This window comes from Natator depressus, chromosome 28 (assembly GCF_965152275.1).
Source record: "Natator depressus isolate rNatDep1 chromosome 28, rNatDep2.hap1, whole genome shotgun sequence".
Lineage (NCBI taxonomy): Eukaryota > Metazoa > Chordata > Testudines > Cheloniidae > Natator > Natator depressus.
The window spans coordinates 12,815,898-12,829,222 of record NC_134261.1 but is presented as its reverse complement, the minus strand read 5'-3'; the positions used below and the strand labels follow the sequence as shown (position 1 = coordinate 12,829,222).

General features: G+C 47.4%; 1 protein-coding gene across 1 annotated transcript in view; it reads right to left on the bottom strand.

Annotated features, from left to right (window-relative positions):
- The window catches only part of LOC141978938 (uncharacterized), a 38,886-nt gene that overhangs the window by 25,360 nt on the left and 201 nt on the right, over positions 1-13,325 (bottom strand). The window contains 1 exon segment of the mRNA XM_074941339.1: positions 11,275-12,966. Coding sequence (XP_074797440.1) covers positions 11,275-12,919 — 1,645 coding nt within the window. The 5' untranslated portion in view covers positions 12,920-12,966.

Sequence of the window (13,325 nt, the reverse complement as noted above, 5' to 3'; positions counted from 1 at the left end):
ACTGACCCACAACCAGGCTCTCGCTCCCATTAGCACTCGCAGGGGCCGATCCAGCTAATGGAGAGTGAGCGCCCCTGGGAGCAGGGAAGTGACCAAGTCTCCGTGCCAGAGGGCAGGGGGAGGGAGACCAAAAGGGGATAAGGAGAAATAAGTGGGGAAAGCAGTGCCCAGCTCTTTTCTGCTGCATCCCCCTTGAGCAGATTGCTCCTGAGCTCTGGAGTTCCAGCCCCTGTTGCTTATTGAAAGAAATGACTCGATATCCCAGTTACATGCTTTATTAACATGAACAAATAAATCCAAGAGCACCCATCACTAAGGCTAAATGACTATGGACACCACTCAGCTAAGGGTTAAACAATACAGTGATAAAGTTCAGGTCAAATCAGTAAATCAGTGAGTTAACGAGGATATTGTATTGGAATCAAGTCATCAATTTAATCAAACCATCAGATTAATACAGCAGAAAATCAACCCTTATAAACACGAAAAGAGCAACCCAAGAAGGCAGGTGCATATTTAGTGATGCCAAAACCCCAATCAGAGATTTTTACCCAGGCAGTGCAACCCATTTTAGCCAGCTGAATATTTCAATACCAAAACCAAATTATTGCTTATATTTAGCCTACAACCTCAAAGCTAATTACAGTTTTCTCCTTAGATTTCACTATTCTGTAGCTAATACTTCAACTCGCCCTCTCATCCCAGAACATATACAGACCTTAGAGAGACATTAGTAAAAGTTCAAACAGCTCTCGCTGAAAAATACATATTCCTTGCAATGCTTGCAAAACAGAAAAAGAAAGAAAATGTTTCTAAGTTTATAAGGGGTTGGATCTCTGCACCTCTCGGTCTTTGGATTCACCTGGAGCAGGAACTGTAGCCGCAGTTAAGGAACCAGGTGATGTAACAGATGGTCCAGCACATTGGGCTAGCAGGCTTTTCAGGTACAGGGAGACGAGTGAAGGCTGCATAGCCTGTCGACGTTGTGATTCATTCCCCAGAGGGGATCAGTGCTGGGATCCTGGCACTCAGTCTCTCTGAGGCTACGTCTACATGGGCAGAGTTACAGCGCTGGCAGTTACAAGTGCCGCTCAGAGAGCGCTGAAGGGTAACTGCTATTGTGTGTTCACACTGTCAGCTGCCTGCGCAATAGCGTGTTCACACTTGTGGCACTTGCAGAGGTGTTCAGAGGGGTGCACTCTGGGCAGCTATTGCACTGCGCATCGCTTCCTTTTCTGCCGCTAAGAGTTGTGGGAAGGCAGAGGGGGTTGCGGGGCACCCTGGGTCCTGTCCCAATGCCCCATGATGCATTGCTTCGCATCACAGTAATCCCTGTGCTTCCATCTGCATTTGGTACCATCTTTCAACGGTTTGTGTACTGCATGCCCTGCCTCTTTCAGGCTGCAGGAATGGATCCCGCACTGATGACCAATACGATGGTCACTCTCACTAACTCGTCACGAGTGGCAGTGCTGTTATTCCTTTAACGACAAAGGCAAGAGGAGTTCCACACTGATCTCTCCACGCGTAATACCTACGACATGAGATTGCTTGCGGCATTCACGGAGATGCTGACCACAGTGGAGGAGCTCAGCCGCTTTTGGGCTCGGCAAACAAGCACTTAGGGGTGGGATCACATCGTCATGCACATGTGGGATGACGAGCAGTGCCTGCAGAGCTTTTGGATGAGGAAAGCCATATTCATGGGACTGTGTGATGAGCTCACCCCAGCTCTGGAGCACAAGGACAAGAGAACGAGAGCTGCCCTGTCATTGGAGAAGAGCATGGCAATTGCACTGTTGAAGCTGGCTACTCCAGACTGCGAGCAGTCGCTAACCAGTTTGGCGTGGGAAAGTCAACCATTGGACACATGTTGATGGAAGCGTGCAGGGCCATTAATTGCATCATGCTCTGAAAGACACTGACCCTGGGCAACGTGCGTGACATTGTGGATGGCTTTGCACAAATGGGAATCCCTAACTGCGGAGGGGCGATAGATTGCATGCATATTCCAATTCTAGCACCAGACCACCTAGCCACAGAGTACATTGTTAGGAAGGGGTATTTCTCTATGGTTCTCCAGGTGCTTGTGGATCACCGTGGGCATTTCATAGAATCATAGAAGATCAGGGTTGGAAGGGACCTCAGGAGGTCATCTAGTCCAACCCCCTGCTCAAAGCAGGACCAACCCCAACTAAATCATCCCAGCTAGGGCTTTGTCAAGCCTGACCTTAAAAACTTCTAAGGAAGGAGATTCCACCACCTCCCTAGGGAACCCATTCCAGTGTTTCACCACCCTCCTCGTGAAAAAGCTTTTCCTAATATTCAACCTAAACCTCCCCCACTGCAACTTGAGACCATTACTCCTCGTTCTGTCATCCACTACCACTGAGAATAGCCGAGCTCCATCCTCTTTGGAACCCCCTTTCAGGTAGCTGAAAGCAGCTATCAAATCCCCTCTCATTCTTCTCTTCCGTAGACTAAACAATCCCAGTTCCCTCAGCCTCTCCTCATAAGTCATGTGCTCCAGTCCCCTCATCATTTTTGTTGCCCTCCGCTGGACTCTTTCCAATTATTCCACATCCTTCTTGTAGTGTGGGGCCGAAAAGTGGACACACTACTCCAGATGAGGCCTCACCAATGTCGAATAGAGGGGAACGATCACGTCCCTCAATCTGCTGGCAGTGCCCCTACTTATACTTCCCAAAATGCCATTGGCCTTCTTGGCAACAAGGGCACACTGCTGACTCATATCCAGCTTCTCGTCCACTGTAACCCCTAGGTCCTTTTCTGCAGAACTGCTGCCTAGCCATTCAGTCCCCAGCCTGTAGCGGTGCATGGGATTCTTCCGTCCTAAGTGCAGGACTCTGCACTTGTCCTTGTTGAACCTCATCAGATTTCTTTTGGCCCAATCCTCTAATTTGTCTAGGGCCCTCTGTATCCTATCCCTACCCTCCAGCGTATCTACCTCTCCTCCCAGTTTAGTGTCCTCTGCAAACTTGCTGAGGGTGCAGTCCATGCCATCCTTCAGATCATTGAGGATCCTCCGGACATTAAATAAGGCTGGTCCAGAAAGGTGCATGCATCTTTTGGAACACTGGCCTGTTCAGGAAGCTGCAAGAAGGGACTTTCTTCCGGTATCAGAAGATCACTGTAGGGGAAGTCGAAACGGCCATTGTGATCCTGAGAAACCCCACCTACCCCTTAATGCTGTGGCTTATGAAGCCATACATGGGGCACCTTGACAACAGCAAGGAATTGTTCAACAGGCTGAGCAAGTGCAGAATGACTGTTGAGTGTGCTTTCGGCTGTTTAAAGGCCCTCTGGCGCTGCCTATATGGGAGGTGGGACCTGGCCGATGACAATATTCCTATGCTTATAACCACATGCTTTACGCTCCATATTTGTGAAGGGAAGGGTGAAAGCTTCACTCAGGGCTGGACCGCTGAGGCTCAGTGCCTGGAGGCTGAATTTGAACAGCCAGAGACCAGGGCTATTAGAGGGGCACAGCGTGGGGCCAGAAGGATCAGGGATGCCTCGAGGCAGGAATTTGAAGCTGAAAGCCACTAATATTTGTTGCTATGCACGGGTGTGCAATGCTTGGAGGTGACTGTGATTGGCGCAGACGATGCACTATGAAGGTTTAAGAAAATTCCCTGTTGCTTTTCAGGGCTCTGTTTCCTTTTAATTAATGGAATAAAGGTTGCTTTCAAAGCACAACTATTCTTTTATTAAAAAACAACAACCGGAGGAGAGAGACAAACAAACAACCAACAACAAAAATCAGGACTGTGAGGAGTGGGAGAAGGGAGGGTCCCATGAGGAAGAGGGGCCCTGGGACAGTTAAAAATTTGTGTATGTCCAGGTATCATATGCAACCTTATCTTTTGGAGTAAAGTGCAGTGGGCATTGTACTTCAGCAGGAATAAACTGCAGAGGGATGGGTGTTGAGTGCACGGGGTACTGGGCGCCCGCAGGGCTGGACTGTCATGGGGAAGGAGTGGAATCTAGCGGGTACAGATTGGAGCCAGGAGGTTGATAAGAGTGTGTTGGCACTGTCTGGCGGGGTGGGGGGCACCTGAGAAAGAGTTTTGCCACAGTGGCTGTAGGGGAGGACGGGAGCAGAGCTGCTCAGTTTTCAGTGCTAGTAGCACTTGGAGAGTGTCTGCTTGGCACTCCATAAAGATTAAGAGCTGCTCCATGATTTCATTCTGGTGCACCCCATTCTCCTTTCGGTCCCTTTTCTCGCTGTTCGGCCACTCCTTCAACTCTTGTTTTTCGGCTGCGGAGTGCATCATGACATCATGCAGAAAGTTCTCTTTAGTTCTTCAGGGCTGCGTTCTAAATCTGTGTAGCCGTTCAGCTGGTGATAAGGAGGAAGCTAGGTTCCCAAGGTCTTATCTGTGAAGCCAAAATGCAACATTTTACAGAAGCAGTATTGTTTGCAAAACACAGATCACTGATTTAGTGATATAAAACACAGCCACTATTCACATACCTAATCACTAACTGGCTGACCCCAAGCAAGCACACATGAGCCACAAGACCCCCAAAATGGTAACAGCAGGGGCAGGGGAAATTACAGTTCCAGGACCATACCGTACACTGGGTATGTGGCTCTTAGGGAGAGACAGCAATGGCGGGGGGGGCTCATAGTCATTCCTGTGCCCACATTTTCCACAGGCTGTGTTCATTATAGAAGATATTGAAGAGGGCAAGCAGGAAATCAAGGGAGGGTCTTCTTCAAGACTGCGGCTTCCGCCCTGGCCTGTATGTGGCTTGCCTGTGTGCAGCAATGGTCTCCCATGACCCCCCCTGTGACGGCAGAGTGGGGCAGGAAAATTACCCTTAATGGGGCAAGAAACAAAGCAGAAGTGAGGGAGTCAATCAACACCCTGTTCTGCCACTCTGACTGGGCATGTGGTGGTACACACATCATACAGACACAGGCCTGCTATCTGCAACCCTCCTGCCCCCAACAACTCACTTCAGTGATTCCCAAAATCAAAGCCATTTACCAGGGCCTCCTCTCTTGTTTGCGCTTCACCGAGCTCCGACAGCTGAGACTGGCTAGCCTCCTCCAGGTTAGAGAAGAGCTCCTGGCTGCATGAATCTCTGACCTCTGAGTTGTCCTCTGCCTCTGGTTCCCTCTCTTCCTCAACATCCTCGTCCAAGATTTCCTCTTCCTGGCTCGGTCCACTCTTGACTGGCACGCAAGCCACTGAAGTATCCAGAGTCGCCTTCGCAGTGGAGGTGAGGTCACAACTGAGTATCGCATGTAACTCTTTGTAATACCAGCAGCTCATGAGTGCATCACTGGAGTGGTGGTTTGCCTCCGGCTCCTTGTGGTAGGCATTTCACAGCTCCTTCACTTTGGCCCTGCACTGCAGTGTGTCCCAGTCATGGTCCCTTTCTCTGATGCATTGTGAAATCTGTCCATAGGTATCATAATTCCTATGGCTGGAGCGCAGCTGGGACTGGACAGCCTCCTCTCCCCAAATGCCGATGAGGTTCAGCAGCTCGACATTGCTCCAAGCTGGGGATCGCCTGGTGCGTAGAGCAGGCCTGGTGACCTGGAAAGATGCACTGAGGCCACTGCATGCATCACCAAGCAAACAGAAGGGGACTTTCAAATTTCCCAAGGAATTTCAGGGGTGGGGTTCTCAGTTGGTCATCTGATGGCGGTGCAGTAGAGTTCAATCCCAGAGAGGCGAGAACAGGGATTGTGGGACATCTCCCAGAGGCCAATAACAGCGCTGTAGCCCCGGCGCAGAAAGCTCTACACCTCTCGTCGGGGTGGCTTTTTTACAGTGCTGCAACTGCACAGTTTCTGTGCACTAAGTGGCTTGGTGGTGTGTACACCTCAGAAGTTACAACACAGAAAGCTGCTTTCCTGTGCAGAAACTAGCCAGTGTATACAAGGCCATAGATGGCTTACATAAGAATGCAAGACTGGTCATACTGGGTCAGACCAATGGTCCATCTAGACGAGTGTGCAGCCTAAGAGTGAATAGTGCCAGATGCATCAGAGGGAACGAACAGAACAGGCTTGTTGACCTGCAAGGTGAAGGTCTGTCACCCTTACCTTTAACTTTATTGTGGTCAATGCCTACTTATCCTATCTTACCAGCCCTTCCCCCGAGGTTACTGGGCAAATCAGGTGTGAACCACTGCTTTGATACAGACGTGTTCCAATCCAGCTGAATTGAGGCAGACTTTGGGCCAATGTCAGTTTTTAAAAGGCCTGCTTCACCCAGCAGGTTTCTCAAAGTATCTGTTGCTGTGAACCGTATGTACTGTGGATGTGAACCCCAAAGATATCAACAATGAAAGAAACACAAGGCCAGTTCTGAGGAGGTTTCCAAAGCCAGGCCTGAGGGTTAAACAGCTGTGCTCAAAAGGAACAGCACCTCAACACCTATAAAAAGAACTGGTTGGAAAAACAAAACAAAACTTAAATGAAAAAAATGAAACCAAACCAAAAAGCAATCCAGAAAAGCTACCATCACATATCCATCACTGTCAAGGTTCCTTCCCCACTCTGAACTCTAGGGTACAGATGTGGGGACCTGCATGAAAGACCCCCTAAGCTTATTCTTACCAGCTTAGGTTAAAAACTTCTCTAAGGTACAAACTTTGCCTTGTCCTTGAACCATATGCTGCCACCACCAAGCACGTTAAACAAAGAATAGGGAAAGAGCCCACTTGGAGACGTCTTCCCCCACAATAACCCCCCAAGCCCTACACCCCCTTTCCTGGGGAAGGCTTGATAAAAATCCTCACCAATTTGTACATGTGAACACAGACCCAAACCCTTGGATCTTAAGAACAATGAAAAATCAATCAGGTTCTTAAAAGAAGAATTTTAATTAAAGAAAAGGTAAAAGAATCACCTCTGTAAAATCAGGCTGGTAAATACCTTACAGGGTAATCAGATTCAAAACATGGAGAATCCCTCTACGTAAAACCTTAAGTTACAAAAAGACACAAAAACAGGAATATACATTCCATCCACCACAGCTTATTTTACCAGCCATTAAACAAAAGGAAATCTAATCTATTTCTAGCTAGATTACTTACTAATTTAAGGAGTTATGAGGCTGCATTCCTGATCTGTTCCTGGCAAAAGCATCACACAGACAGACAAACCCTTTGTTCCCCCCACCCAGATTTGAAAGTATCTTGTCTCCTCATTGGTCGTTGTGGTCAGGTGCCAGCGAGGTTATCTTAGCTTCTTAACCCTTTACAGGTGAAAGGGTTTTGCCTCTGGCCAGGAGGGATTTTATAGCACTGTATAGAGAAAGGTGGTTACCCTTCCCTTTATATTTATGACCATCACCATTTTAGATTTTTACATCCCCTGCCTGATGTGACATCTTTGCTTTGAAAACAAGAGAGCTGGGGAACTCTGTGGCTGTTGCCCTCTAAGTTCCACATCTTCTCTCAAGTAATTTTCCTCTTAACAGAAGATTTATTTTAAAATTTATCAAAATTTTAATCAGGAACAGTCAACATGGATTCACCAATGGCAAGTCATGCCTGACCAACCTGATTGCCTTCTATGAGGAGATAACTGGCTCTGTAGATATGGGGAAAGAAGTGGATGTGAGATATCTTGACTTTAGCAAAGCTTTTGATACCCTCTCCCACAGTATTCTTGCCAGCAAGTTAAAAAAGTATGGATTGGATTAATGGACTATAAGGTGGAAAGAAAACTGGCTATATTGTTGGGCTCAATCGGTAGTGATCAATGGCTCCATGTCTAGTTGGCAGACCAGAGTGCCTCAGGAGTCGGTCCTGGGGCTGGTTTTGTTCAACATCTTTATTAATGATCTGGATGATGGGATAGATTGCACCCTCAGCAAGTTTGCAGATGACACTAAGGTGGGGGGAGAGGGAGATATGCTGGAGGGTAGGGATAGGGTCCAGAATGACCTAGACAAATTGGAGGATTGAGCCAGAAGAAATCTGATTAAATTCTAGATGGACAAGTACAGAGTCCTGCACTTAGGACGGAAGAATCCCATGCTCCGCTACAGACTAGGGACTGAATGGCTCGACAACAGTTCTGCAGAAAAGGACCTAGGGGTTACAGTGGATGAGAAGCTGGATATGAATCAGCATTGTGCCCTTGTTTCCAAGAAGACTAATGGCGTATTGGGCTGCATTAGTAGGAGCACTGCCAGCAGACCGAGGGAATTGATTATTCTCCTCTATTCGGCACTGGTGAAGCCACATCTGGAGTACTGCGTCCAGTTTTGGGTCCCCCACTACAGAATGGATGTGAACAAATTGGAAGGAGTCCAGCAGAGGGGAACAAAAATGATCAGGGGGCTGGGGCACCTGATTCATGAGGAGTGGCTGAGGGAACTGGGCTTATTTAGTCTGCAGAAGAGTGAGGGGGGATTTGATAGCAGCCTTCAACTACCTGAAGGGGTGTTCCAGAGAGGATGGTGCTCGGCTGTTCTTGTTCTGTCATATGCCACCACTGAGGACCAATGGTCTCAAGTTGCAGTGGGGGAGGTTTAGGTTGGATATTAGGAAACACTATTTCACTAGGAGGGTGGTGAAGCACTGGAATGCGTTACCTAGGGAGGTGGTGGAATCTCCTTCCTTAGAGGTTTTTAAGGCCCAGCTTGACAAAACCCTGGCTGGGATGATTAGGTTAGTGTTGGTCCTGCTTTAAGCAGGGCGTTGGACTAGATGACCTCTTGAGGTCTCTTCCAACCCAAATCTTCTATGATTCTAAGATTCTCTCTATGCTTCATGAAACTTTGGATCCAAATGGTAAAAGACAGTTGTGCATGTTATAATGCCAGTTGTAATCATGGCATCCTTTAGGAGTGTGATCAATGCAACTTAACTAGGGAGCAGCGTTCTAAAAATAGTTTACCTGGGCCACAGGTCACCATAGCGTCCATCTCTGGGGTGAAAATCAACCCCTAGTACGTGCAATTTCTACCTGAGTTCTTGTCATATCTTTGACCTTCCTTGAAGTAATTTACACTTTTCTGGAGTAGAATTCTTCACCTAGCGTACAACATATCAGTAGCGATAGTGAGGTATAACTCCCCCAAATATGCCCTTTTATTTCTTTAATCTGGTGGCACAGATTTAAATTAGGGACTAAATACAGGTGCTGCTTAGAATCCCTGTAAGACACCAAAAGAAATCTGATGAGGTTCAATAAGGATAAGTGCAGGGTCCTGCACTTAGGATGGAAGAATCCAATGCACCGCTACAGACTAGGGACCGAATGGCTAGGCAGCAGTTCTGCGGAAAAGGACCTAGGGGTGACAGTGGACGAGAAGCTGGATATGAGTCAACAGTGTGCCCTTGTTGCCAAGAAGGCCAATGGCATTTTGGGATGTATAAGTAGGGGCATAGCGAGCAGATCGAGGGATGTGATCGTTCCCCTCTATTCGACACTGGTGAGGCCTCATCTGGATTACTGTGTCCAGTTTTGGGCCCCACACTACAAGAAGGATGTGGATAAATTGGAGAGAGTCCAGCGAAGGGCAACAAAAATGATTAGGGGTCTAGAGCACATGACTTATGAGGAGAGGCTGAGGGAGCTGGGATTGTTTAGTCTGCAGAAGAGAAGAATGAGGGGGGATTTGATAGCTGCTTTCAACTACCTGAAAGGGGGTTCCAAAGAGGATGGCTCTAGACTGTTCTCAATGGTAGCAGATGACAGAACGAGGAGTAATGGTCTCAAGTTGCAATGGGGGAGGTTTAGATTGGATATTAGGAAAAACTTTTTCACTAAGAGGGTGGTGAAACACTGGAATGCGTTACCTAGGGAGGTGGTAGAATCTCCTTCCTTAGAGGTTTTTAAGGTCAGGCTTGACAAAGCCCTGGCTGGGATGATTTAACTGGGAATTGGTCCTGCTTCGAGCAGGGGGTTGGACTAGATGACCTTCTGGGGTCCCTTCCAACCCTGATATTCTATGATTCTATGATTCTATGAAATGTTAGGTATCTATTAAAAATAGGTGTCTTTCTGCAGGTATATCACATTCCACATGGATTTCATTTTCTACACGTTTGCAGGATCTCCCAGGGGTGAGCTGAACAGAAACGTCACTTCCATTTTTTGCATCCCTACCTAGATAGGGATTGCATTTCCCAAATAATAGGCAACATGCACCTGATTAGGAAGGAGATATCTTCAGGAGCGAGCTCCTTCAGAGCCTGGACAGAACTGCTTTGGGAGCCAAATGGATGGGTATTTTGCTTAGTTACAAGTCATTTACTAAGGAATCCTCTTCCCAGCCCTTTAGACAAAATATTGACCTAACCAATTCAACAGCAGGAGAATTGGGATGGTGATGAGGAATAAGGGAATCCCTCCACCTTAACCTATGTTCTTCTGTTGTTACAGAGCGTGAAATAACATTTTTCCTTATCCCTGCCCTTAGTTCAATACATTTTAAGTGAGGAAAATGGTAGTAAAGATATCTGCTCTCCAGCACAACCTGAAGTAAAATCAGAGCAACTGGGAATGAAACAGTTTGTTCCCCAAGGGGGAACCTGATGTCTAACAATTGCTTTGAAATGGGGGAACAGTATAACCGTGATGCTCAGGGTTTGTTTAGACTAGGAAAAGTGATGGAGTTTAGGTCAGGTCAAGGGGAAAGCCAATGACAACCATTGCACCTGGGCTGCATCTGCACTACATCTAATATTGCCTTTTCACACCAAGATCACTCACTTGAGCAGCCAATGCCATGTACAGCCCTAGTGGATGTAAGGCACGGGTACTTTGTTGCCTCAGTGTAGCTTGTGGGGATCAAACCTCTCTCCCCCACCTGGAGATGATGAACATTCCTGGCTGGAGGAACACACACTCCTATGATTCAAAAGGAAAGGAGTTGACAGAAAAGATCACAGGACTGACCCAAAGAAGGGTGAGCTGACAAGGCAGAAGCAGGAAACTCATCTGGTGGAGCTGAGAAACCATGGTGAAGATGGTGCAAAGATCACTATGTGGTTACTACAGGTTTCAGAGCAGCAGCTGTGTTAGTCTGTATTCGCAAAAAGAAAAGGAGTACTAGTGGCACCTTAGAGATTAACGAATTTATTTGAGCATGAGCTTTTGTGAGCTACAGCTCACTTCATCAGATGCATTCAGTGCTGTAGCTCACAAAAGCTTATGCTCAAATAAATTGGTTAATCTCTACGGTGCCACTAGTACTCCTTTTCTTTATGTGGTAACTAGCAAATGTGATTAAAAAAAAATCTTTAGCTAGCCCTAGTCAAGGCATTTATTACAGTTTTCTCTCATGTGGATTTTCTGATGTTTAATAAGGGTTGAGCTCTGATTGAAGCGTTTCCCACACTCAGAGCAGGTGTAGGGTTTCTCTCCTGTGTGGATTCTACGATGTATGATAAGGTGTGAGCTCTGATTGAAGCTTTTCCCGCACTCAGAGCACGTGTACGGCAAATCTCCTGTGTGGATTCTCTGATGTGTGATCAGGGAAGATCTGTGATTGAAGCTTTTCCCACACTCAGAGCATGTGTAGGGCATCTCCCCTGTGTGGATTCGCTGATGTGTGATGAGGCTGGAGCTCCAATTGAAGCATTTCCCACACTCAGAGCATCCGTAAGGTTTCTCCCTTGTGTGGATTCTCCGATGTCTGATTACATGTGAGCTCGCATTGAAGCGTTTCCCACACTCAGCGCATCCATAAGGTTTCTCACCCGTGTGGATTCTCCAGTGAGTGATAAGGGAAGAGCTCCTATTGAAGCTCTTCCCGCACTCAGAGCACATGAATGGTCTTTGTCCATTGTGGAGTTTCTGATGTGTGAGAAGGTCAGAGGTCCCATTGAAGCTTTTCCCACACTCAGAGCAGGTGTAGGGCGTCTCTCCTGTGTGGATTCTCTGATGTGTGGTCAGGGCAGACCTCTGATTGAAGCTTTTCCCGCACTCAGAGCATGCATAAGGTTTCTCACCCGTGTGGATTCTCTGATGTGTGGTAAGGGATGAGCTATCACCGAAGCGTTTCCCGCACTCAGAGCATGTGTAGGGTTTCTCTCCTGTGTGGATTCTACGATGTATGATAAGGTGTGAGCTATGATTGAAGCTTTTCCCGCATTCAGAGCATGCATAAGGTTTCTCACCCGTGTGGATTCTCTTATGTGTGCTAAGGGATGAGCTATCACTGAAGCGTTTCCCGCACTCAGAGCATGTGTAGGGTTTCTCTCCTGTGTGGATTCTACGATGTATGATAAGGTGTGAGCTATGATTGAAGCTTTTCCCGCATTCAGAGCATGCATAAGGTTTCTCACCCGTGTGGATTCTCTGATGTGTGCTAAGGGATGAGCTATCATTGAACCGTTTCCCACAGTCACAGCATGTGTAGGGTTTCTCACCCGTGTGGATTCGCTGATGTCGGGTAAAGGTTGAGCTCCGATAGAAGCGTTTCCCGCACTCAGAGCAAGAGTAGGGCATATCTCCTGTGTGGATTCTCTGATGTGTGATCAGGGAAGATCTCTGATTGAAGCTTTTCCCACACTCAGAGCATGTGTAGGGCATCTCTCCTGTGTGGATTTGCTGATGGCTGATGAGGCTGGAGCTCCTATTGAAGCTTTTCCCGCACTCAGAGCACATGAATGGTCTCTCTCCACTGTGGATTTTCTGATGTGTGAGAAGGTCAGAGGTCCCATTGAAGCTTTTCCCACACTCATGGCATGTGTAGCGTGTCTCTTCCAAGTTGATTCTCTCGCGTGTAATAAGGTCTGAGTGGCTACTGAAGTTTTCCTCTGGCCTCTGCTGACTCTCACAGGCTTTTGCTTTTTCTGGGAGTGCACAACTCCTGGAATCATTCCCTTTGGATCCTCCTGATAACGTTCCATGTGGTTCTACTTGCTCGGCATATTCTTGCTGGGCTGTCTCCTCCTCATTCTCACTCACCATCTTGTCACCTGATGGAAGACCGAGAGAATCCAGACACAGGTCACTCCCTGCGCCAGAAAGAAAGGAAATCTCAGAGAGAGGAATGGAAAAAGGGATGAACAAGCCAAAATGTGTGTGGGAGAGATCAAACCTATCAGGAGCTGATTTTCCCCAAACCCTTTCTCAGAGGAGAGAAAAGATGGGATCAGTTCTGGGTCCACATCTCCCCAGAACTCTTAGGGGAAAGCGAGATTGGGGAGGGACCAGCTGCCAGTTAGGATAGGTGAGAAGCCATGAGTGACATCTGCCGTAATGATTCCACATCTGCAGGGAATAATCCTGAACTAGGAAAGCTCACAAGGTCTTTGTAGGGCATCCCAAATATTTCCTGTATTCAAGCATAGTTTTTGCATTGGTTTAACCAATT